We start from the raw sequence: 22,210 nt of genomic DNA on the forward strand, positions 1-22,210 counted from the left end.
ACACACCCACATATACACATACACCCACATATACACACACACACCCACATACACACATATATACACACCCACATATACACACACACCCACATACACACACACACACCCCCACATATGCGCACGCACACACCCCCACACACACATATACACACACACACATATACACCCACCCCCCTAACATGTAAATCTAATGCATATAAGTAGATACTAGAGGTGTGCAAAATGGGCCATTATTTGATTTGGATTCGGCCCGAATTGGGGACAGCAATTCGATTTGTTGATTCGGATCACTGTCCCTGATTCTATTTGGCCAGATCTGAAGATTCAATGCTGATTCAGAGAATCAACAATTCAGTCATAAGATACAGCTTTAAATATTTTGTCTACATACCTTGAGGTACCAGGCATGGCTCATGAATGTTGTAATGGTGGGGTAGATGGAGCTTCCTACAGGAGCAGGGGAGGGTCCTCCACATGCTTGGCGGCAAACCTGGAAGTGGACCGGAAGTACTTCCGGTTCACTTCTGGGTCTGCTGCTGAGCGTACTGGGGAGCCCCCCACGCTCCTGTGGGACGCTCCATCCGCCCCACCATCTCAGCATTCACAAGCTGCCTGGTACCTTGAGGTATGTAGGAAAAAAACATTTAAAGCTGTGTCTGTCTCTGAATCTTTTCGATTTGATTTGGAGAGATTAGAGGGTCTCCTGATTTGATTCGGATTCAGAGATTCAGCCACCGAATCGGGCCAAATCTCCACCAAATTGAATCAGGGACCAAAGCTTCACATAGCCCTAGTAGATACAGTCAAGGACATTATGTGGGTACCATCGGGTATCTTGTTTGTTTTATTTTAGTTTAAATCTTGCAAGAAAATTAAACTTGTTTGTTAGTGTTTTAAAGAGCTTCCTTTGTGTTACAGTCCTCAAAAATGGTCTGAATTAAGTATTAAAACATTCAGAACTCCAACAAGTTTCAAAACAAATACGCCCCCTCCCAATACACTTTCAGGCATTATGCCCAGAACTTTACTGAACATCTGGATCACTCTTACCCAAAGGACAAGAACCCTTTAATTTTATTTTGGCATTTTAGATTTGAAATAGAGTAAATTATTACACAGAATGAATGCCAGGATATACTGGACATGACCTTGCTTGAGCTGTTTAATCCCACATGTGATCACTTCCACAAATGGAAAATAACAAAAACTTTAATGATCAAATTATCAATTTACTGTGGAAAAAAGCAGCTCATTAGAAAGTGCTAGAATGAAATTTCTGATTTAGACTATTGCACAAGCATCTTTATTGGGAAGGGAGAGAAGGAGGGTGAATACAGCCCCTTCAGATCACTGTAGCCATGTATTCTAAAGGTTAGAGCAAAGGACTGGGAGAAAGCCAAGAGGATACTGGGCTCTAATCCAGGCTGAGCTACTAACTCATTGTGTGACCTCAGGGGCATGTTGCCTGACCTCCTTGCATCAGTGGGAAACTGGGTATTTAAAGATATTACTGAAAATTGAATGCTCCAAAGCTAAGCTTCCCGAGTAAAGTACACATAATTGTTGATTACCTGTAGCTGCGTTCTTCTGTTGGAACTTGGTTAAGTACAAATTCATTCCTTTCCGAAAATCCTGAGAAAATGCAATTAATTGTGTAATTGCACCAGAATGGAGGCTATCACTCTCCACCCACTGTAGTATGCATTTCCAAGGAACCGGCCAAGGATTTCTAGCTTTATCTTACAGGTCACTCACTTATGTCATGATGCTATGCAGTAAGATTGCCTGAAGCACTGCTGATAGGTAGCTTTCAAGCTTCAAATTCATGTTGAATATTTAAAGAATCATGTTTTGTATTTTCTATATTGCTTTCTTTTTAATTTATTGTGTCCACATTTCTTCCTGAAGTGAATTAGGACTCCCAAAATGAACGGATATATTTCAGAACATAAATATTCAGTAACTATAAATCATAACCATACATCTGCTTTCAGCTGTTCTAGGGTTCTAACAATTTGTATTAAAATTAATTATAAAAGTTGTGCATTTATACCTCATCTCCAATGTAGTTATGCAGCATTCGGATTACAGATGCTCCTTTGCTATAAGAAATAGCATCAAATATTTCATCTACTTCAGATGGATGACCAACACTAACCTGGATACAAAGTGCAATTTTAGTTTAGTTGCCCGCAATTCCAGTTCAAATGAACAGAACAGAAATATCCACATCAGTTGAAACTAAAGGTATTTGCTTTGTTAAGGAGTTAACTATTTTCTTATTTAATAGGATACATGAACCTCTTCTCTCTTTAACCTATCCCCATATCTGAATCTCTCACTAAGCCTTCTTAATGCACCTGTTCAACCTGACCAGTTCACAGATGGCAGGGCTAGGACTGGTTAGTAAGGTCAAAACTTCCCTGTGGTTAACCATCAGCATCAATAAAACAAGCCTTGAATTCCTTTCCCAGCCTTTTGGAGATCACAGATTACACCCAGAACAGCCATGAGTTTGCCTTAATTGGATCTAGCTGCCCCAAAAACAAAAATAATGGAAAAACTGTTGCTGATAAAGCAATTGGGAAAATAAACTTGTAAGGGCACCACCCTGGGGGTAAAAGCAGTATTCCACAAATATCCAGAATTCATTTTTATGCAAAGCAGGGTCAGCTATTACATTAATTATGTCTTTGAGTAGCAAGACATTTGACTGAGCACATGAAACATTATGACATATAATGAAGACTAGACTCTAAATATCAATCAGACCCAATAGTTACTACCTCAATTGTAGAAATAATAAACTGTTAAACAGGCTAATTTTAAGTAAAATGTATTCATGCAAAAAGTGTATGTAAACAAAAGCACCAGAACAGCACCCCCCTCCCCACCCCCGGCTTTACATTCCTACCCGTTAGTAAAAGAGGTCCAGAATAAATGGTGACAACCCAAATTTCTTGATTCTATGCTTCAAAGCCCTGACCTGAGAAGAACCATATCTAAGAATTACAGGGAGGTTACCTTCCTTCAGCATATCTTTACCCTCACTGCTAAGATTCAAGATGGGTAGCAACAATTCCTTCTAATGCCGAAAAATATCAAGTAGAAAGATAAGTAGGAAGCACTGGAACATGTTACCCAGAGAGGTAGTGAAATCTCCATCACTGGAGGTTTGTAAAACCTGGCTAGACAAAGTCTGGGGTGGGATGACACAATTGGAGCTAGTCCTGCTTTGAGCAGGGGTTTGGACTAGATGTCCTCCTGAGGTCTTTTCCAACCTTAATTTTCTGTGACTCTATTTTCCCTTTGGCCAGAGAAAAGCCATGAGTTGACAAGTTTTGTTGCTGCTTCCCAGATTTGATTCAGCTGTTCAGAAAAGTACAATGGCCCTAAAACCACCATTACAAAATCCCTGAGCCACAAGCTCCTTATATACTAGTTTTATTAGAAGAGTCTTCTTAACAAAAAAAAAAAAAAAAAATAACCAGGTATTAAAAGCAGTCAAAGATTTTCCTTTACTTTATGAATGCCTGTGCAGTTCACTTTTTGGCTAGCATGGGAAGGCTCTTTCCCAGAGTTCTAGTCTAAAGGAAAACAAAAATACCAACATCAGGAAACTCACCTCAATGGGATGACTGTTATCTAAGGCATCAAGCTCTTGAGCACGTGTGTAATCAGCAGAAACAAACTGAGTCCAGATATCATACTCTGGGAAACAGTGGTCTACACACAGATACTCAATCCAGGAAGCAAATCCTTCGTTCAGCCACAGATGGGTCCACCATTCCTGGAAGGACAAGAGAGGAATACAATTATAAAATAATCATTAATTTCACTTATTTAAACTACCTTCTACGTCTTCAAAGTTTTACAAACATTTGTGGACAGAATTAACCCTACTACAGAAGATTCTACCTAGCAACTGTCTGCTAGGCAAGATGCTCTTTCAAAAGCTCAAGGAGGACAGGGGTACTGCAGCTACTACCAATTTGGAAGCAGAGTCACTGAGAGAATAGCTAGGTAAAGGCGTTGTCAAAAGAAGTCGGGACTAATGAAGTTCTAAGTGGCAGGCAAGGCTGTGGTTCAATAAAGTGGCTGAATCATAGGGAACCCAGAAACGATGCTAACTAAAGAAAAGCCTCTATCAGTCATAGTTACAGAAGAGTCTTTATATTAATAGCATGCTTAAGTGTGACTAAAAAAAAGAGTCTAGTTACCTGAGAAAGAGGGAGTACTGTGTTTTAGACACTGAATGTTTGAAATCTATTTTTTTTTCCCCAAAAGAAGTTCAAAGTACTTAATTATTATACCTACTGGCAATATTTGCCTTTTACAATAAAATATAGGTAGATAAAAGTCTCTCTCCCTCACCCACTGCTAAAAGAGAAACTGTTCAACTGTACAGAGCGGAAGATAAAGAAACTGACTATATCCAAAAGTTGCCTTTGAGAGAAAAAAGCTCCCCCATTTTTGCCTTGGTAGTCATGATTCTTCCTGCTTTTAAAATGAGAACTAGGTGAATTCAGACAAATGTGAGATTTGCTGTATTCCTTTTAGGGGGAGAAATTTAAAAATGATGCAGAGTCAACCCAACAGATGTACAACTACAAAATACTATCACTTCCCTGTTATGAATAAAGCAGATCATTTGGAGGGGAAATTCAATAAGGAGTAATTGTTACTGAAAATCACCACAGATAAGCCCAAAGTTATTTATTTTTTTTAGAGTGGAGGCCATCCAATTTTTTCCTCATGTTCTGACTGTATCTATTTCCAAGACAAATTTCCATGGCATAAATGCAGGACTAGTGCCAAAGGATTAATGCAACTGTGAAAAAAATTGTGCCCTAAAAATTCCCAAAAGATTAGTGGGGGTTTTTCTGAATTAATTTTATGAAGTCTAAATGACTGCAATCACAACCTATAGCTACACACAGCTCCCCAACCCCAATGAAAACTAAAAGCTAAGGGTTGAGAGAAGTCCAGTCTTCCTGCTGAAGCACCACCCACTTAATTCCTAAGATTTTACCACCCACTTAATTCCTAAGATTTTTCCTTTCTAATTAATTTAACATAGGTGTTAGAGAGGTGGCACTGGAGGGCTGCACTGTCTGCTAAGATCCAATACTGGCACACTGTAAGCATGACTGACACTTTCTGTAGTGAAAATACCTTTACTCCAAAGTGTGCAGCAAGCTACCCACGTCAGACACACATGCAAAACATTCAGGCAAGCATTTAATAAGTGGGAAATAGAAAGACTGTTCTGCATCACAGAATGCTATTCAATTTAAAATGGGAACATAAGAAGAAAAAAGGTTTATGGAAGGCACAATGCTTCAAAAGGGCAAGAAAAAGCTACTATGATAGACAACTTTAAAAAATAACCCGTAAATTACACTGCTTTGCTAAATGCTCTCCTGCAGTGGTTTCATGGGCCACTGGTGGTTCCTCCAAAGTACTTTTTGGTGGTCAAGAGTTGGTAGGTCACATGATTCTCATCATTTTCAAATGCATAAAAAATTAAAAATACACATCCCTTCTAATTCTACTTTTCCATATAAATGCTCATTGTTGTTGCAACAGGGATAATGCTTAGTCTCTAACGGGAGGAATCCTGTGCAGAGAAGGGGCCACATGATTTTTGATTAAGATGCATGCCACACTGTGGAAAAGTTTAAGAAACCCTAGCTTTACTGCAGCCTCTGTTTTAGTGATATACAGATTTACCTGCTATCCAAGTCGATCTCTCTATTTTGGCAGCCTAAAAGCCCCAGCAAGGAAGCTTTGTTGGCTCCAGAAACTGCATTCCTTTTACCACAGTGTTTCTAGTTCAATTACCAAATACACTATGCTTCTGGCAACACAAATAGCTTCTCAACATTTAATGTATTTGGCTTCCAAGCCCCTATTTGCAGGGTGTTTTTTCTTGGGTGAAGGGTGTGCAAAGGGGAGTGAGAGCAGGGACAGGGGGGAAGGGTGGCTAAAAGCAATGTCAGATCCAATCAGCAGGACTGGCAGAAGCCATTTGTCAGAAGCAGAAACTTAAAAAAAAATGGCTTTCAGGTTTGTAGGCACAGTGGGAAATTTATTAGCAACTTTCAACTCTGCTGGCTCACCTGTGCTTTTATTCTCACCATTCCTTCAGCTTCAGTCGTTCTGGAGATCAGTTCCCCATGGATCCAAAATAATCTGTCAGCTACTATTAGACAACTTTTTATTTAGTAGACTATAATAATATAGCCCCCATGTTGCAAACTGAGTAACCTGCTCAGTATGAAAAGCTGCTGATAAGACAGTGAACCATCCCTACCTGAAAGTAAAATGATGATTTACCTCCTTAAGAATAATCTAATATGGTGGCTTAATTCATTTCCATGGAAACCTAATGTTCAACTCCCATTGCCTGACCACACACACAAAATCAACTTCTTAACATTTAATTCACAGCCAAAGGAACTAGGCCTTAAAAAAAATAAAAAAAAAAATATCAGCATTTTCCTCTTTATGCACCTATTTTTCAGGGGATTTCAGAAAAACACTTAAAATAGAAATTTGAAAGATAGCATTCCTATTCACTTTTACAAGATACAAGCAGCAGCCTTTAAAATAACTAACCATGCTTATTAGGAAAATGATCACTACATTAAATAGTTAAAAATATTAGATACCATGGTCACAAGATTTCCAAACCACTGATGAGCAAGTTCGTGTCCCACAACCAGAGCAACCCATTGGCGGGATGAAGAACAGGAATTTTTGGGATCAATAAGAAGCGCAGTCTCCCTGTATTTAAGGAATAAAGAGAAACAAATTGAGCAGTACATGTTTGGGGGAGCAAGAATATGATTAAGACAGACTGAATCATCTAAGCAAACTACAAATCTAAGCAAACTACTATCATCACTTCAACTGAAAAAAACAAAGCTACTTTAGCTTGCGCACAAAACAGTTGTTTTAAAATTTTACAACTTTTGGGTTGTTTTGGAGTAATACTTCAAAACATGCAAGAAGTCAAGCACAAAAACCCCAGACGGGAGTAAGAAACTTTATCCAATATGAAATAGTCTAACTATATGACTAGACAGTGAGGGAAAGGGGTCTCACCTTGACTTCAATTTACTTCCACACTGCATGGAGTATGCAAAGCAAGCCATCTTTCCCTCCCTCATCCCAGAAGGAGTCAGCTCTTCCATGTGCACAGTTAATTAGCTGCATTGCAATTTCCACCTCAAGATGCATGTTTCTACCCACAGAAACACGTGGACACACATCCACACACACAGCATTCATTAACACTCTCTAAACTGATCACAAGTCAAAGGTCATCTACATACACCATGTCATAACCAGAGCTGGGGGGAGGGAGGGTATCAAGCAGGAGGGATTTCTGAACTCCTGCAACTGGGAGGGAACTCTCTCGAATTAAATACAGATTGAAACTGCAGACTATTTCAATCTCCAGTCAATAAGAGTGTGCAAGCAGCAGGCCCAACTGAATATAAGGAAACTGTTCAGTGCTGGAATTGTCTTTCAAAATTTGACTCACCAAGGGCAACTAATTTTTTCCACAGGGAGTAAAATACCAGCTCTCATCAGCATGGTAGTGAGCAGGCAAGTAACATTTTTGTTTGGGCTAGTAAATCCTTGTGACAATTTTGTAAGGCCAAATTAAAGGGGTAAATTTAAAACGAGAACACCTCCCCACCCCCTGAAATCTCTATTCAAAAGAAAAATCAAAATGAGAACAAATAAAGAGTCCCATGTTGTAGAAGACTGAAAAGGAAGAATCTTCTAACAACCAAAAAGATACAAGTATGAAGGAAAAGGTGTGAAATTTTGTTCATTTGATCAAGCAACTGGAAATAGAAGGCAAAATAAAGTTTTAAAATTATTCAACCCATATTTGTACTGTGCTTGCAGAAATTTACCAACTTTGCTAGAAGATTTAAAATAAGAAACATTTCCCCAAGCCATGTAACTAACTACAGAATTATTGGGGGAGAGAGAGGGATGGGGGGAGGATTCAGCCAAGAAAACTCTTTCTTTTGCAGAAATTACTGTGTTGTCAGAAGCTTTAACATCTAATACTGCTGGACAAAAAATTCTTAACAGATCATTCTTGCCCTCCTCAGACTTATATAATAATGTAGAAGTAAAGTTACCCAAGACTGAAATTAGAGTTGGAGGAAGTTACTTAAGCTTACTTTGGGCAAAGCCCAAACATTACAACTCCCTAAAATTAATCCAATTACCTCCAAAAATTAGCGAACAAAGGGGGAAAGACAGTATTTTAACAGCATACCTATAAGTAACAAGGCCCCAGTTCTCCATGGCACCTTTATAAAATAAATACAAAGGTTTATTGATATTGATACACACCTTCCTAAACATTTAAAATTCAAATAAATCAATACAGTTCATCAATAAAGTGAGTTACTTTACCAGCAGCAAAGTCTGCAATAGCTATGAGATCAATTTTAGGAAGAGGGTAAGGAACACTGAAGTAGTCCTTATAAAAAGGCAGAGTTTTAGCAGCAACCTATAAAAAAAATGAAACAAGAAACTTGGTAAATATTAAGTTAACTTGTAGTAATAGGCCAAAACTGGTTTTTTTCAATGTGGCTGGAAGAACCCTAGAAAACACCACATGCTGGCTTCTTTCCCAGAAGTCTCACTCCCAAAAGGCAGCACTGCTATGAAGCCTTAACGCCAACATCTGGAAGTACCTAATCCTGCCCCAGCTCCTAGGTTTGAATTGATATTTGCTACCTTACACTACATATGAGATGATAATGCCAAATCACCTCAAAACTGTTTAGAAAGTACATTTGTCATCACTTAAGTTTAATTTTTCTGTGATTAATATTTCAGCTTAATAAGTTTCTCCAAGTCACTAGGCAAAACCAAACTAACACAATGACAAAGTCTGCATCAACTCCACCTAGCCTTCTCTACCAAATTTAGGGGCTGTACAAAAAATAAATAAATAAATAAAATAAAATAAAAATCAGTGTGAATGCATTTACCTCTAATGCAAACTTTCCTTGTTCTGCTTTGCTAACAGGAGTGTAAACACGTACTAAGACACCATCAAGCGACCTGGTCTCTACAAAGTCATATTCTCCCACCACAAATGCTACTAGGTAGGTTGACATTATAGGGGTTTGAGCAAACTTCACTTCCACCAGATTTTCATCATCAGGGTATGGCTTCCGGTCTATGACGTTCTTTTCAATAAAATAAAAGGAAAACTAGTTAAAGTTTCACAGGAAGTGACACTGGATTACACAATAAATTTGACTAGTCATTGCTCCATTATTAGGTATATGTACTTTTAACACTTTAAACCTTTAAAGACAAGCAAGCAAGCAAGCAAACAAACAAAAAAACCGATCGATACAACCACCATGCAATTTTAAAAAGTCACCATATTTTCAGTTTCCCTAGGGGTAGGCAATCTTTTCCAGCTGTGGGCCAGAATGACTCACCTGAGGTCAAGTGTGGGTAGGCACTAGAAGGACCCTCACCACCCCCCTCCACAGCTGGTGCTTGTCTCCATGATAGCTCGAGGAAAGTGACTGCAGTTGAAGGCCACCCCACTCCCCCATACTGCTGAATGCCAACAAAGGCCCACATCTGCAAGCTGGATCAAATCTTTCCATGGGCCACATCTGGCCCACAGGTTGTGGACCCCTGCTATACATCATACATCTTATTACAGCACATAGGCTCTCTTGAGGAGCTTTTGCTATTAGTTCCTAAACTTCCAATTTCCCCACAGTGGTGGCAGAATCCACACCTATGGAGTCAGTGTCCTCCCACCCCAAAAAGTATTCAAAGAATAATTTTTTTCTTCAAATTTTTAATTATGACTGTCAGATCAGTGGCCAAAACTGTATTATGTACTAGGCAGGTTGGTGCCATATGAGCAGAAGAAACCAGTCTGGATTGAAAGTGATCTTTACTGGCAACTGGAGTTAAAATCATCCCAGTGACAGGAGTCTGTAGGATAAAAGTGAGTTGTGATTTCTCAGCTAGTAGACTTTAGTAGAGGTGCAGCGATAGACATTGTGGGCAATCAGCTTTTTTTGGCCGGTGTAGCCGATAATGTTGCCGATAAATGTCATGTGCATGTGTGCAGCCGCAGCATGAACGCAGCCAAGAACGTTGGTAAATCTGGGGGGGGGGGTGTATGAGGGAGGTGCAGATTGGGCCCCCCCACACAGCGAGGGAGGGAGTGGGGCTGGGGCAGGCACTGCCCACGCCCCTTCCTCTCCACAGACTTACCGGCTGGACGCTGCTCTCCAAATCGGTATCGGCCAATATGGCTGGTTAATAATCAGCCATTGGTATCAGCCATAAAAAAAAATTTTATCGGTGCACCCCTAGACTTTAGGAATATTCACATCATAATAAAAATAAGGATGCTGAAGATACCATTTTGTATGTGCTACCACTCATTTATGTTATGTCTAAACTTCACTGAAAAGCTCTCCAAGGCAGAGTGCGTTTACACAGATACATAACCAAGCAAAGAGTTCATTTTTTACAATCATTCCTTTAATCAAGTGGCACGTCATGTCTCATGCAACCTCATTTTAATAGACAATACTGTGCCACCCATGTTTAATTTCCATACTACTATCTCCTCTTAACATATCTGTCTCAAAAAAATGTCATCAAGTACAGCTGTTTAGCAATGACTAACAGCATATGTTCCTATGAACGGAAATGTCAGCTAAACCTGTCACTAACTAGCAAACAAAACCACTACATATCTAGCTGCTTATATAAAATTTAGTTCATTTACTTGCGCATTAAGCACTTACCATATTTGACAAAGCTACTCTGTCTTTAGGGACGACCAATGAGATATCAAATGTCGCTTTAATAGCAGGTTCATCCCAGCAAGGAAAGGCTCTACGAGCATCAGTAGCCTGAAGGAAATAAGAGCATTAACTAAACAAATCTTTCACAGAGAGATTACGACAATAAAGCATGCACAAATGCTGTATGTTCTACCGATAAGTAGTCAGGCAAATTATGGCCGGTCACTGCTGTAAGATGTTTCCCTGTTCATCTCCCTTAACTCTTGGGGATTAGCACACTTCACTCTCAGTTTTAACTGATTTCATTCTTGGGTTCAAAATGCAACTGAAAAATGCCCCTTGCTCTGCTATTTCACACCGAGATATATTCCATTGTATTGGATAAAAGGCAAAGTGTTCTATATTTCTGTTTATGTAACAGACTGAGTAGACTGTTAAAGCATAGTATAAAAATCTTTCCTAATGTCTAGTTATATAACCCTTGAGACAAAAAGCTGGCTCACATTGCAGAGGCCATTAGAATATTGGTAGCAAATAAGAGCATCCTACTAAAAGATTAACTTGTTTTGTGAAGGCAGTTTACACAGAAATATTTAGTCCAAATATGCTAGAGCTGTTTTTAACACTGCAGCTGTTACACATATGCATATACTAGGTACTATACATAGGCAAGATCCTTGACTAAGGAATTTGCAACAGCCTGCATTTGTTGACCTTCAGGTCGCAGTACAAAGGGTTTGTTCTGTTGTTTTTGTTTGTTTGGGTTTGGTTTGGTTTTTTTGTTGGGTTTTTTTTTTTTTTTGGGCCCATGGATCCTAGAAACCCAGCAACAAGTACGAAGAGTTGAAACTAGGAAACTATAATCAAGTCTTTTCCTACGTTAGGGATAATACTTGCTTAAAGAAGAATATAGACCATACCTCAAATTGAGTGACAGCAGCGTAGCGCGTCTCTCCAGAAGGGGTGGTGTATTTACTTCGATAAAAACCTTTCATTTTATCATTTAGCTCTCCAACAAAGTCTATCTTTAATGTCCCAGTCCCTGTGACAGAAACAGATTAGACACTGTCAGCTGGATGTGCCAAAGAGAATGTTTATTTGGTCTAGAGACCTTCAGACCATGCTACTCAATTGGCCCACTGCCCTGAATAACTTTTCCCTCCAATTTATTTTTACCCATCACTCCTTTGCCAACATCCCTCAAACACCACCCCCCTCCTCCCCGGGGACAACATGACACACAACATGGCTCACAGTGATACAAAGCTCTAGCAGGCATGGACATCTAGCACCTTGACTAGTACAGTGTCCGTGACACTTTACCTCGCACTCATTCTCCTTCTCCTAATGTTTCTTTATTGCAACAGGCATGGCTTTGTATTTCTATGCAACTGAAAGGCAAGAGCCTGTATGCTCACAAAGCATTTTCAGATATTATATACATTATGCATGTGTACATGCGCACACAGAGTGCCTAAATGATTATCACAATCACCGAATGAATAACTAATACAAAAGTCAAAATGGAGCTCTGTCTGCTTTCTAGCTTTTAATTCAATTAGATCCAGGATTTATTCTGACCTTGGTATTGCAATACAAAGGGGAAACCTGATCTTGATAAGAAAGGCATTGTTCCAATAACCTATAGAATGTAGCACAGTAATATTTGCAGCGACTTATACATTTGATATATTTGAACAAAGAGTAAACACCTGCTTTTTTCAAACCAGAGGCATATTCCAATCCAAAATAAAAAAGTAAAAAAATAGATTACGTCCAAGTAAGCAAAACTTCAAGGAGTTTGCATATTTGAAGCATAGAGAGCAATACAATAATTCAGCTTAGTTCTTTCTGGTTAACAAAAGAACAGATCAACAGCATCTAACATAAATAGCTCCTGAGCCTAACTCCCAATGGTAGGCAGATAATTAGAAATCACCTCAACTGCTTAGGAGCAAACTTCACTATTACTGAAACAAACCACACACTAAAATACATTCATTTAATTCTAGAGACAAACAATCAATGCGATTTTATCACTCAAGCTTTCTACTGATTATATCAGTGATTTTATCAGCAACCATTCTTTATAAAGTAGGTCTCAAGTCAAGTGAGGCATTATCTGCTATCATACAACTTTATTTTGGCAATCTAGCTACCAATACAATTCTAATGGAGAATCAAAGTAATAACTAAGGAGTGAATAGAGAGACTGTAATCATTAAGACATTGTTTAGTCAGAATGGTTTATTTAAAATACATTCTTTGTCAAAGCCAACTGGATTTCTGACAAGAAAACTCTTAAGAAAACCGCCTTTAACACCAATTTTAAGAACTAATCTCAATCTGATACATTTAAATAACAAAATAACAAGTACAGGCAGTCCTCGGATTTACGACACAATTGGTTCCTGATAACTACGTCTTAAGTTGAAATGTTGCAACTCGGGACCGACTTTCTCATAGGAAACAATGTTATAAATGGGGGGGGTTGGTTCCTGAACCAAAGCCCGATACCCAATTTTCACCAAAAATAATCCAGAATTTTTGTACTCAATCAATTAGACATGAGTAATATAGCTACATTAATGTGTTTATATTGTAAATAGCAATCGTATTGATTTGGAAGGACTTCTTCGAGGTGACTTTGCTGGACTTTTTGAAGGGTTCTTGGCTGGAGTCTTGGCTGAAGTTTGTCTGCTTTCTTAAAGAAAATGTCCAAGGAAGTTTGGACAGATGTTCTCCAGAGAGATGAGCGACACAGCGAACTTGTTCGCTGGCGTGGCATGACATCAGATCGAGTGTTGTAAAGTCGAAAATGATGTCAGAAAGTTGAAACAGGGTGTCAATTTATAAACCTTGTAAGTGCAAAACACTGCAACTCGAAACATTGTAAGTTGAGGACTGCCTGTATTCTATTCCTTTAATCTTTTGCTGATTTACAATAATTCATGAAGAAGTACACCATATAAAGTATCAGATTCATGAATTGGTACATATTTTATATGGCCTTTTCTGAGTAAATGTAAAACCTGGTGCAGCTTCCCATTGTTTGTTGGAGGTACTTCAAAAGCTAAGACAGGTAAGAGAATTATATAGGAATTTTGAAGTATGTAAAAATTAATGTTTTAAAAGTATAAAATGTTATAAACTTGTCAGAGTATCTTGCACCAGATTCTTTTTAAAAATCAGGGAAATATTCAAACAGTTCTACAAGTGGATCTTTTCCAAACTGTTCATCCATCAGTATTTTATCAAACTGCTACTTGGAACAGAAGCTGCTCAAGATACCAACACTCCCTTACAGTGCTGCTGTTGCTAGGCTGCATGATGCTTGTAGGCAAACAACAATCAGTAACTGTACACTTTTCCCCACCTCTGAGCTAAAATTAGTCTTCCAAATATTGCATAAAAGTTAATAAACCTAGATGCAAAGGACAATGATAGTCACTAATTATCTAATGGAAGACTCATGGCACTGTCAGCACAGAACTACCACCTGCAAGAAAGATGCTTCTGTTGGTAACAGGTGCTCTGCAGTCAAGACAGCATGTGCAGTGTGGTGGAAAGGATTTTGTTTAGAGGTAGAAATTCCAGGAAGCCAAGTGATTTAGTCAGTGAACACCAATACACAGCATCTTCAGTGCCCTACCAACAGATCTCAACCCTTTAAGCAGTTCTCAGGTGGTAGGTGATTTACTTATTCAGACTTCCAAAGAAACCTTGCACTTGAAAACAGATGCAAGAGTAGTGTCAAAGATGGAAATCGGTCCCTTCAGCAGGTGGACAGAGACCAAACTCAATTATGCAAGCCTTTCAAGAACCAGACCCTACCAACCCAGGTGGAAGAAATTCTGTATCTTACTGTTAATCTCATAAACCAACTCAATGTTGCCTCCAACTCCAGCTACTTGAAAATAAAAAACAATATTTGAATTATGTCACAGGTCTGAACAAGCCTCAAACTTGTATTTACACTTATACCACAGGAAGATAAGCACAGAAAGTATGCCTTGAAAATGAGCTGTAATACAGTTTAGTACTTTTCCTGTACATATGGACAGCCTTCATTCATTCCATCCAAGAAGAGCGCACACCAACTGCAGATGCTTCCTCAGCCTGACAACAGGTATTTATACTCAAAAGCTTGCATAGAATTTTTCCCAACTATTTAAGTGGTCTAATAAAAGATATTAGATTTACCCAAAGAACCTTGTTTGCCTATGTCCTTAGACCAACACAGCTATAACTTATACCCCTGTTAAAATAACTAGATGATTTCATTCTTAATACTGATGCTTTATAAAAACTGGGCAGCCTATTTAACTGCAGCGATGTAGTTCTCAGGCCAGTGAGTAAGAGTTGTCTGATAGTCACCCAGACTGAAATTTGGAAGGGGAAAAAAAATCACATGAAGCAAGACAGGTCCACCCTAGGCAATAGGGAAAGTTTTGAAAACACACTCATGCTCAGCCAAGTAGCACAGGAATCGGAGATAAAAAGTACCTCTTACCTTTCTGAAGAGTACTGGGAAAGGAGAGAGTAACTTTCTCATCTTCATTCTGATAATTGAATCCTGTGGCATGTATTTCTGAAATGGAAATAGAACTCTGTTCAAAATAAGAGCTGAAAAGTGTTTCCTTAATTCAAGAGCACTTTACATTTACACTTCACAGTGAATTGAACCCATCTGATTAATCTTGATTACAGCATATTATGTTCAAGATTTCAATTAACACAGAACAATATAAATCTAAACAATAAAAGAAGTACCACCTATTGACAGCATTCAATGTTATATTTATCTTGCCCTGGGCAACAACTGTAAGCATGTTTACGTTGGATCAAAGACCATAAGGTTTCCATGCATCTATTTTACTCCAGGTCACCACTTAATAAACTCTTCCCTCCCTACATGCACACATTTAATTTATTTCTTTGTAGACGTGTGCATGTGTGCGTGGGTGCGCACACGCACACACACACACTTCCAAGGAAATATTAAACTTGCAAAAATTTGGGAAGGCTCTCGGAGCTTAACGCAGGGGTGACCAACATGTGGCCCATATATCACAAGTGGCATAGGCAGCCTCTGTGTGGCACAGCTGACTGGGGGGACAGAGAGCAGGGAGAAGGAAGCACAGCTGCAGATCAGACAGGGGAAGGGGATTGGAGTGGTACTCGGGGAGGGTGCAGAGCTGATTTGTAGCACACCTGCCAAAAAAGGCTGGCCTTCCACTAGCTTAGAGCAACAAGAGATGTATATTTAAACTCAGAGGAAAGAATTCTGTGTTGCACAGTACCAAACACACTACAACACAACCCTCCTGATGCACAGGGAAAATAAAAGTGAGATTATCTCTTTTAAACGGAAATGCAATGATTTTACACAGAAAGAATAAAAACTTGGTCCAAAAGATTTGTTTAATGTTACACAATTATCCCATAAAACAGGATATACAAAAATTATTTTAGAAACTAGAATATGATTTGGAAAACCAACATACAATTTTCCAAGTACAAGTTCTTTAACATTGAAAAAAAATTGATTTCATATAAGAATGATCTTAAAAAATATGAACCTTGTCTCTTTGTGACTTTATAAAGCATCTGAGAAAACTCCCAATTACAATTGGGTCTACTAGCCATAACTGTAATTAAACAGTATTTGCAATTTACTGGAAGAAATTCACACTTTGATAATGAATGTAGACTGCATGGAAGGATGAGGAAAACTAGCATTCAGATACCAAGCTTGTCCTGCAGGTGACAGCCAGCTTAGTCCCGAGAGAGAGAGAGCCTTCTGTTCTTGTTCTTTTCTAACCAATTCATGGCAAGGTACTTGCTGTGCCTGAAATGAACTGCTTTCAGCTCTCCTTAGCAAAGAAAACTGCTACACTCTGGAAGCCTCAAGATGAAATCCTAGGCACTTCACTCCACCTTGTCCACACACTAATAATCCATCACTAACAAGCTTTGAGAAACAAAGCTGTATGCAATCAACAGATGAATGCTATTTTTAATATAGTCCAGTGTTCTGAGCCAGTAAATTTCCACTTAAACACATTCAATGCATATGTGTTTATGTTATGTCACATAAGAGTTAAATTTATGGCCTCCTTCCACCCCTACAGCCACGCCCATGTCTCTCAGATATTAAACTTGTTCTGTCCCTTGTACAGGCTTGAGACCTCTTGGCTTTAGTCTCCCTTTCCTCTGGCTGAACAACTCCAGCCCTGGCCCACTGATTTGGCCCCTACATCTCACGCTGTGGGGCACCGGTTCCTAGCCCTCAGGGTGCCTGACCCTAGCCTGGATTGCCCTCCCTGCCTCTGCTTTCAGCCCTCCGAGTCCCTTACCCTAGGCTGAGCTGCTTGCTTCTCCAGGCCTCAGCCCTCTGGTCCTTGACCATGACCCAGGCTAGACTACCTAATGCAGAGTGCTCTACCAGGCACGCCTTGTGGCCTCCAGACCTTCCCCATAGCCACAACTGGGTCCTCTGGCAAACAGCTTGAATTACAACATAAATACAACCCACTGTTTCCAACTAAAAGGCTATCCAGCTCTGGGTTGATGACTCATTCAGGCCATCAGCTTCCCTTAGTTTCCCCTGGGCAGCTCCAGGGAACAGCTCAGATGCCTGCTAGTCAATCCCTACAGGCATCTCCCTCAGGAGCTCCTCTCACCCTCCAGTATACAAGACAGTCTGCAGGTTCTGGCTCAGGCCCTGGGATTATGTGCCTGGAAGCCAGTCCCCCTTTTTGGTCATGTGCCTTCCTAAACCCTGCACAGGGCTTTCCCTGCCAATCAAGAGCCAGTCTGCCCTCTATGCCTTCTTAAAGGCAAAGGAGCCTCCTGGTTTCCTGCCATAGTTCCCACTCCTCCCCTTCTCTTACACCCAAGTAACATGGTCTGGATCCTCTGCTACAGGTATTCAGCTTGAAAATTAAATAGAATAAATACCAACCTCAAATGACAAAGAATGCAAAAAACTGTATAAATGCATTAGTCTTATTAGCTGGCTCCAAGACACTTTATTCAGCAATTAAACAGTATTACTTTCAATGGGAAATTACAGAGCAAAATAATTCTACTTATAAAAAAAATCTAGTAGTGAACTCAGTTGCAAAAAGAAAAAAATAACTTTTTAATAGACTGATGTATTGAGAAGTTTAGACTACTGGTTTATATTCTACAATTATTTTAAACAGGGGCTCTCAAAGTTTTGCCCACAAAAAGTAATTTCTAAGGCACAGTCCTGGATGGCAATCTGCAAAGGGGCTTGTGGGCTAACACTTTAGGAACCTTCAGTCTATCCCATTCAAAAACAGGCCTGGGATATTAATATACAGGCCTAAAAAATGTCTTCTGGACGTTTTCACCAAATTCACCCAAGAAAAGAGGTGATCAGGCCTCCTTTGTTCTATTAATTTTATAGAATGTAGAGGAATAAAAGGAAACATTATGCATAAAATGGAGGTGGCAGTCAACTGCTAAGTACAGAGTAAGACAGCTAGTGGTGCAGAGGTCTGAAAAATGAGGTGCAATACTGGGCTTTAAGGTAATGAGAGAATGAAACTAACTGCTGATTACGCCATTAAGAGACTCAGTGGATTTTGACCCTTGCTATCTTTAGAGTCTAATGGAGAACAAACCTATTGCAATATGACAGTGAGATAGCTTTCTCTGTAGAGCAAAATGGAGGGGCTGAATGTTTGTGTCAAAAGCTTCCACTGGGCTTCCTGGAAAGTACACTGCCCAGTGGAGCTGTCAATGTAAACTAAGGAATCAAAACCATTAAAAAAAAAAAAACCTACCTATACTGTGCATATCAAGACTGTGGCGCAGCAGAAGCCATTTGTCTTTTAATAACTTGTAACTAAACAAAACTGACTGCAGTCACAGATTCAGCATCACTACAAATTTACAATTTCATCCTACTGAAACTAGGGAATCTTGAAGTATACAAAGAAGGAAGGTCTTTGCCAAAGTTGACAATGAATATTTAAATTTGGTAGTGTTATCTGAAGGCACTACCACACACATGCACATACTCTTTGCTACAATGTATTTATTTTTATTAATGACATAATGATATCATTACCTCCATCCCTGATATCTACATCTATCCCTGGGAAAATCCTAGAAAAAATGATCAAGGAATACATCTGTGGGAGCCCGCTGGCTAATACGATGCGGAGGGGTAACCAACATGGGTTTATAGCAGGCAGGTCCTGCCTGACTAACCTAGTTTCTTTTTATGACAAGGCCACTAAATGTTTAGATGTAGGAGTCGAGGTGGAGTTGATGCAGGAGTCAAGGTGGATGTTATCTATCTGGACTTCAAGAAGGCCTTCAACACAGTATCCCAGACCATCCTTATAAATATACTGAGGAGATTTGCCTTGGATGATTATACGGTAGAATGGGTAGCAAACTGGCTCAAGGGTCACACACAGAGAGCGGTGGTGGATGGGTCGAGTTCAACCTGGAAAGATGTGTGCAGTGGAGGCCCCCAGGGCTCAGTTCTGGGGCCAGTGCTGTTCAACATCTTCATCGGTGATTTGGATGAGGGGGTGAGAAGCACCCTGTACAAATTCACGGATGACAGAAAAATATGGGGTGAAGCCAACACCCTGGAGAGGAGGAACCAGATCCAGGCTGACCTAGACAGGTTGAGGAAGATGTCAGAAAGCAACAGGATGCAATTCAATAAGGACAAGTGCAAGGTGCTGCATCTAGGGAAAAAGAACTGCCATCATACCTACAGACTGGGGGGTAGAACTGCCATCATACCTATAGACCTTCTCAGCACCACTGAGGCAGAAAGATCTTGGAGTTACTGAAGACTCCAGGATGAACATGAGTCGTCAATGTGATGATGCAGTCAGCAGAGCCAATCGCACCTTGTCGTGCATCCGTAGGTGCTTCACAAACAGGTCCAGGGAGGTGATTCTCCCTCTCTAGGTGGCACTGGTCAGGCCGCAGCTAGAGTACTGTGTCCAGTTCTGGACACCATAGTTTAAGTGGGATGTGTACAACCTGGAGAGGGTCCAAAGAAGAGCTACTCATCTGATTAGAGGCCTCCAGGGAAGGTCCTATGAGGAAAGGCTGAGGGACCTTAACCTCTTCAGCCTCTTCAAGAGAAGGCTGAAAGGGGAACTTGTGGCAGCAAACAAATTCATAAGTGGGGAGCAACATGAAGTAGGCGATGATCTGAATACCAAGGCACCCCCTGGAGCAACAAGGAACAATGGCCATAAGCTACTGGAGACTAGGTTTAGACTGGACATTAGAAAAAAGTCTGGGTTGCCAGGATCTGAAATGGGCTTCCAAGGGAGGTGGTACCATCCTTGGGGGTCTTCAAGAGGAGACTGGACAGGCACCCGGCTGGGTTCACATGACCCCAGGTTTGGTGACCCTTTTCTTGCCTGCCAGGGGCAAGGGGTCAGACTAGATGGCCCACTGAGGTCCCTTCCTACCCTAGAATCTATAAATCTATAAATCTATGACATGGCTCCATTACTTTAAAAAAGTAGTCTTACCAATGCAGAAGTGTTTAGGAACTGTTTTAACCATGACAAATCAAATTAGTCAAATCTCTGCCTGAACCTTGCTGTCTATCAGATCAGTGTGGTTAAAACACATCTGTTTCAACAGGCAAGGTAGATGCATATCCTAAAACTAGTTTTATTTTTGCCTTCAAAGAAAAAGTATGTTAATAGGTACAGGTAACTACTATGTTTCCCAATAGTACAGAACATAGCTAGTTGAGCAGAGAAGATAGGACAGAGTTAAAAACAGTCTTTAAGCAGGGTTGCTTCCATCAGAGTCCATGTATATATTACAGTTGAAACTAAGTACTTGATTATTCAAAAGGAAATGTGCACTCTCAGCATCCTCTGATTATAATGTATGCTCTGGATGCTCAGCACCACTGAAAATAAGGCCATGAAACTCAACATCCTCACATGACAAATTTCATGTGGTAAAAGAAAATGGCTATGTAATATCTTTAAAACAAAGCATTAAACTTGTGTATATGACCAATAGCAATTTATTCAGCTAAATGTTTCATAAAATGTATGTAGCAGAATTTCTTAATAACTTGGTATATGGAATCAAGAGAGACTGGACAGACCCAAGTTCTCACTTGCATATGGATTTTTACGTTAACATACACCAAAACACTAATTTATATCTAGTCAAAGATGGTGATTAAACAGAGTATTCCAGTAATTTAAGGATGTCCATTTAAAAATTCCAAGATTTTAATGTCTAACACAATGAAATTAGTGGTCTCCAGCCCATGACAGATAAGCAATAAAAAACTGTCCTCGGTATGTTTTTTTCCCCATAAGTGCTTAAGAACTGCCAGTAACAAAGATGCAATTGCATCAAGAGGCTGCTGAAATTTCTGATGGAGCTGAATACAAAAGCTCCTGAAGAGAACAGCACAATTTTGGCAAGCCAACTAACTTTGGAGGGTTTGGCACCGCAAGGTGGTGAGTTAATCACAGGCACTTCAGTATACAGTCTGAACCAAGTAGCATGAGAAAAACAGGGAGAAATTGTCAGTTTCTTTGGAAAAAAAATCATAAAAATAGGATCCAATAAGTTTCCAAAATATGGAGCATTACATATTTAACAAATTTTTACAAGAAAAAGACTTGTATTAGAGCATGTATATTTTAAATAAATTACTATGCTTCTACAGAATAATTCCTGAAATTGTACAGCAGACAGATGGGTACATCAATTAATTAATTATTCCAATTTATAGGCATGTAATGAAAAACTTCGGCTTGTAGCCAAAGATTCTATGCAATACGTCTAGTCTGGAGTATTTCATAGAAAAGACAAAACCAAATGCTAAAGAATGAGTTATAAAAGTTAGAAATAAAGCTGATTTAAGGATTCTGTCTTACACAGAATGATACCTACACAGAAAACACGACTTGGTCTATGTAAGGTCATTGCCCACAGTACGAAAAAAAACACATGTTAAAAACCCTAGGGTACAGAAGATAGTTGTGGCTTTAATACACTAAATATCACATTTCCTCTACTGAAAATAAGACTGTCAGTGGCATTCTAAGAGTTAAAATGTAGTAGTACTCCTCAAATATTTATCTATTGAGTAATGTAAGTTATTCATATCCAGGTTAATGACCCAGCACAATTAGTTGCCTAACCATGTCATCTAAATACATTCTACAACTACTTTAGCTAATATTGTTTTAATACAAGGGCAAACGGTCCCCAGGTTCTAGGTTTTAAACCCTCCTCACTATCAATACCTAATATAACTACAAATTTTAAACTATGTATGAGAAGGGAGTTTATAACAACAGTTCTGCATTTGTCCCAACCCA

General features: G+C 39.5%; 1 protein-coding gene across 1 annotated transcript in view; it reads right to left on the reverse strand.

Moving 5' to 3' along the window:
• NPEPPS (aminopeptidase puromycin sensitive) overlaps positions 1-22,210 on the reverse strand; it is a 60,277-nt gene that overhangs the window by 30,587 nt on the left and 7,480 nt on the right. The window contains exons 2-11 of the mRNA XM_025194460.1: positions 15,349-15,426; positions 11,756-11,877; positions 10,836-10,943; positions 9,033-9,233; positions 8,449-8,545; positions 8,309-8,342; positions 6,675-6,789; positions 3,626-3,790; positions 2,054-2,158; positions 1,572-1,632 (exon numbers count right to left, since the gene is read on the reverse strand). Coding sequence (XP_025050245.1) covers positions 1,572-1,632; positions 2,054-2,158; positions 3,626-3,790; positions 6,675-6,789; positions 8,309-8,342; positions 8,449-8,545; positions 9,033-9,233; positions 10,836-10,943; positions 11,756-11,877; positions 15,349-15,426 — 1,086 coding nt within the window. The remainder of the gene's footprint in view (positions 1-1,571; positions 1,633-2,053; positions 2,159-3,625; positions 3,791-6,674; positions 6,790-8,308; positions 8,343-8,448; positions 8,546-9,032; positions 9,234-10,835; positions 10,944-11,755; positions 11,878-15,348; positions 15,427-22,210) is intronic.

This window comes from Alligator sinensis, unplaced genomic scaffold, assembly GCF_000455745.1.
Source record: "Alligator sinensis unplaced genomic scaffold, ASM45574v1 scaffold2168_1, whole genome shotgun sequence".
Taxonomy (NCBI): domain Eukaryota; kingdom Metazoa; phylum Chordata; order Crocodylia; family Alligatoridae; genus Alligator; species Alligator sinensis.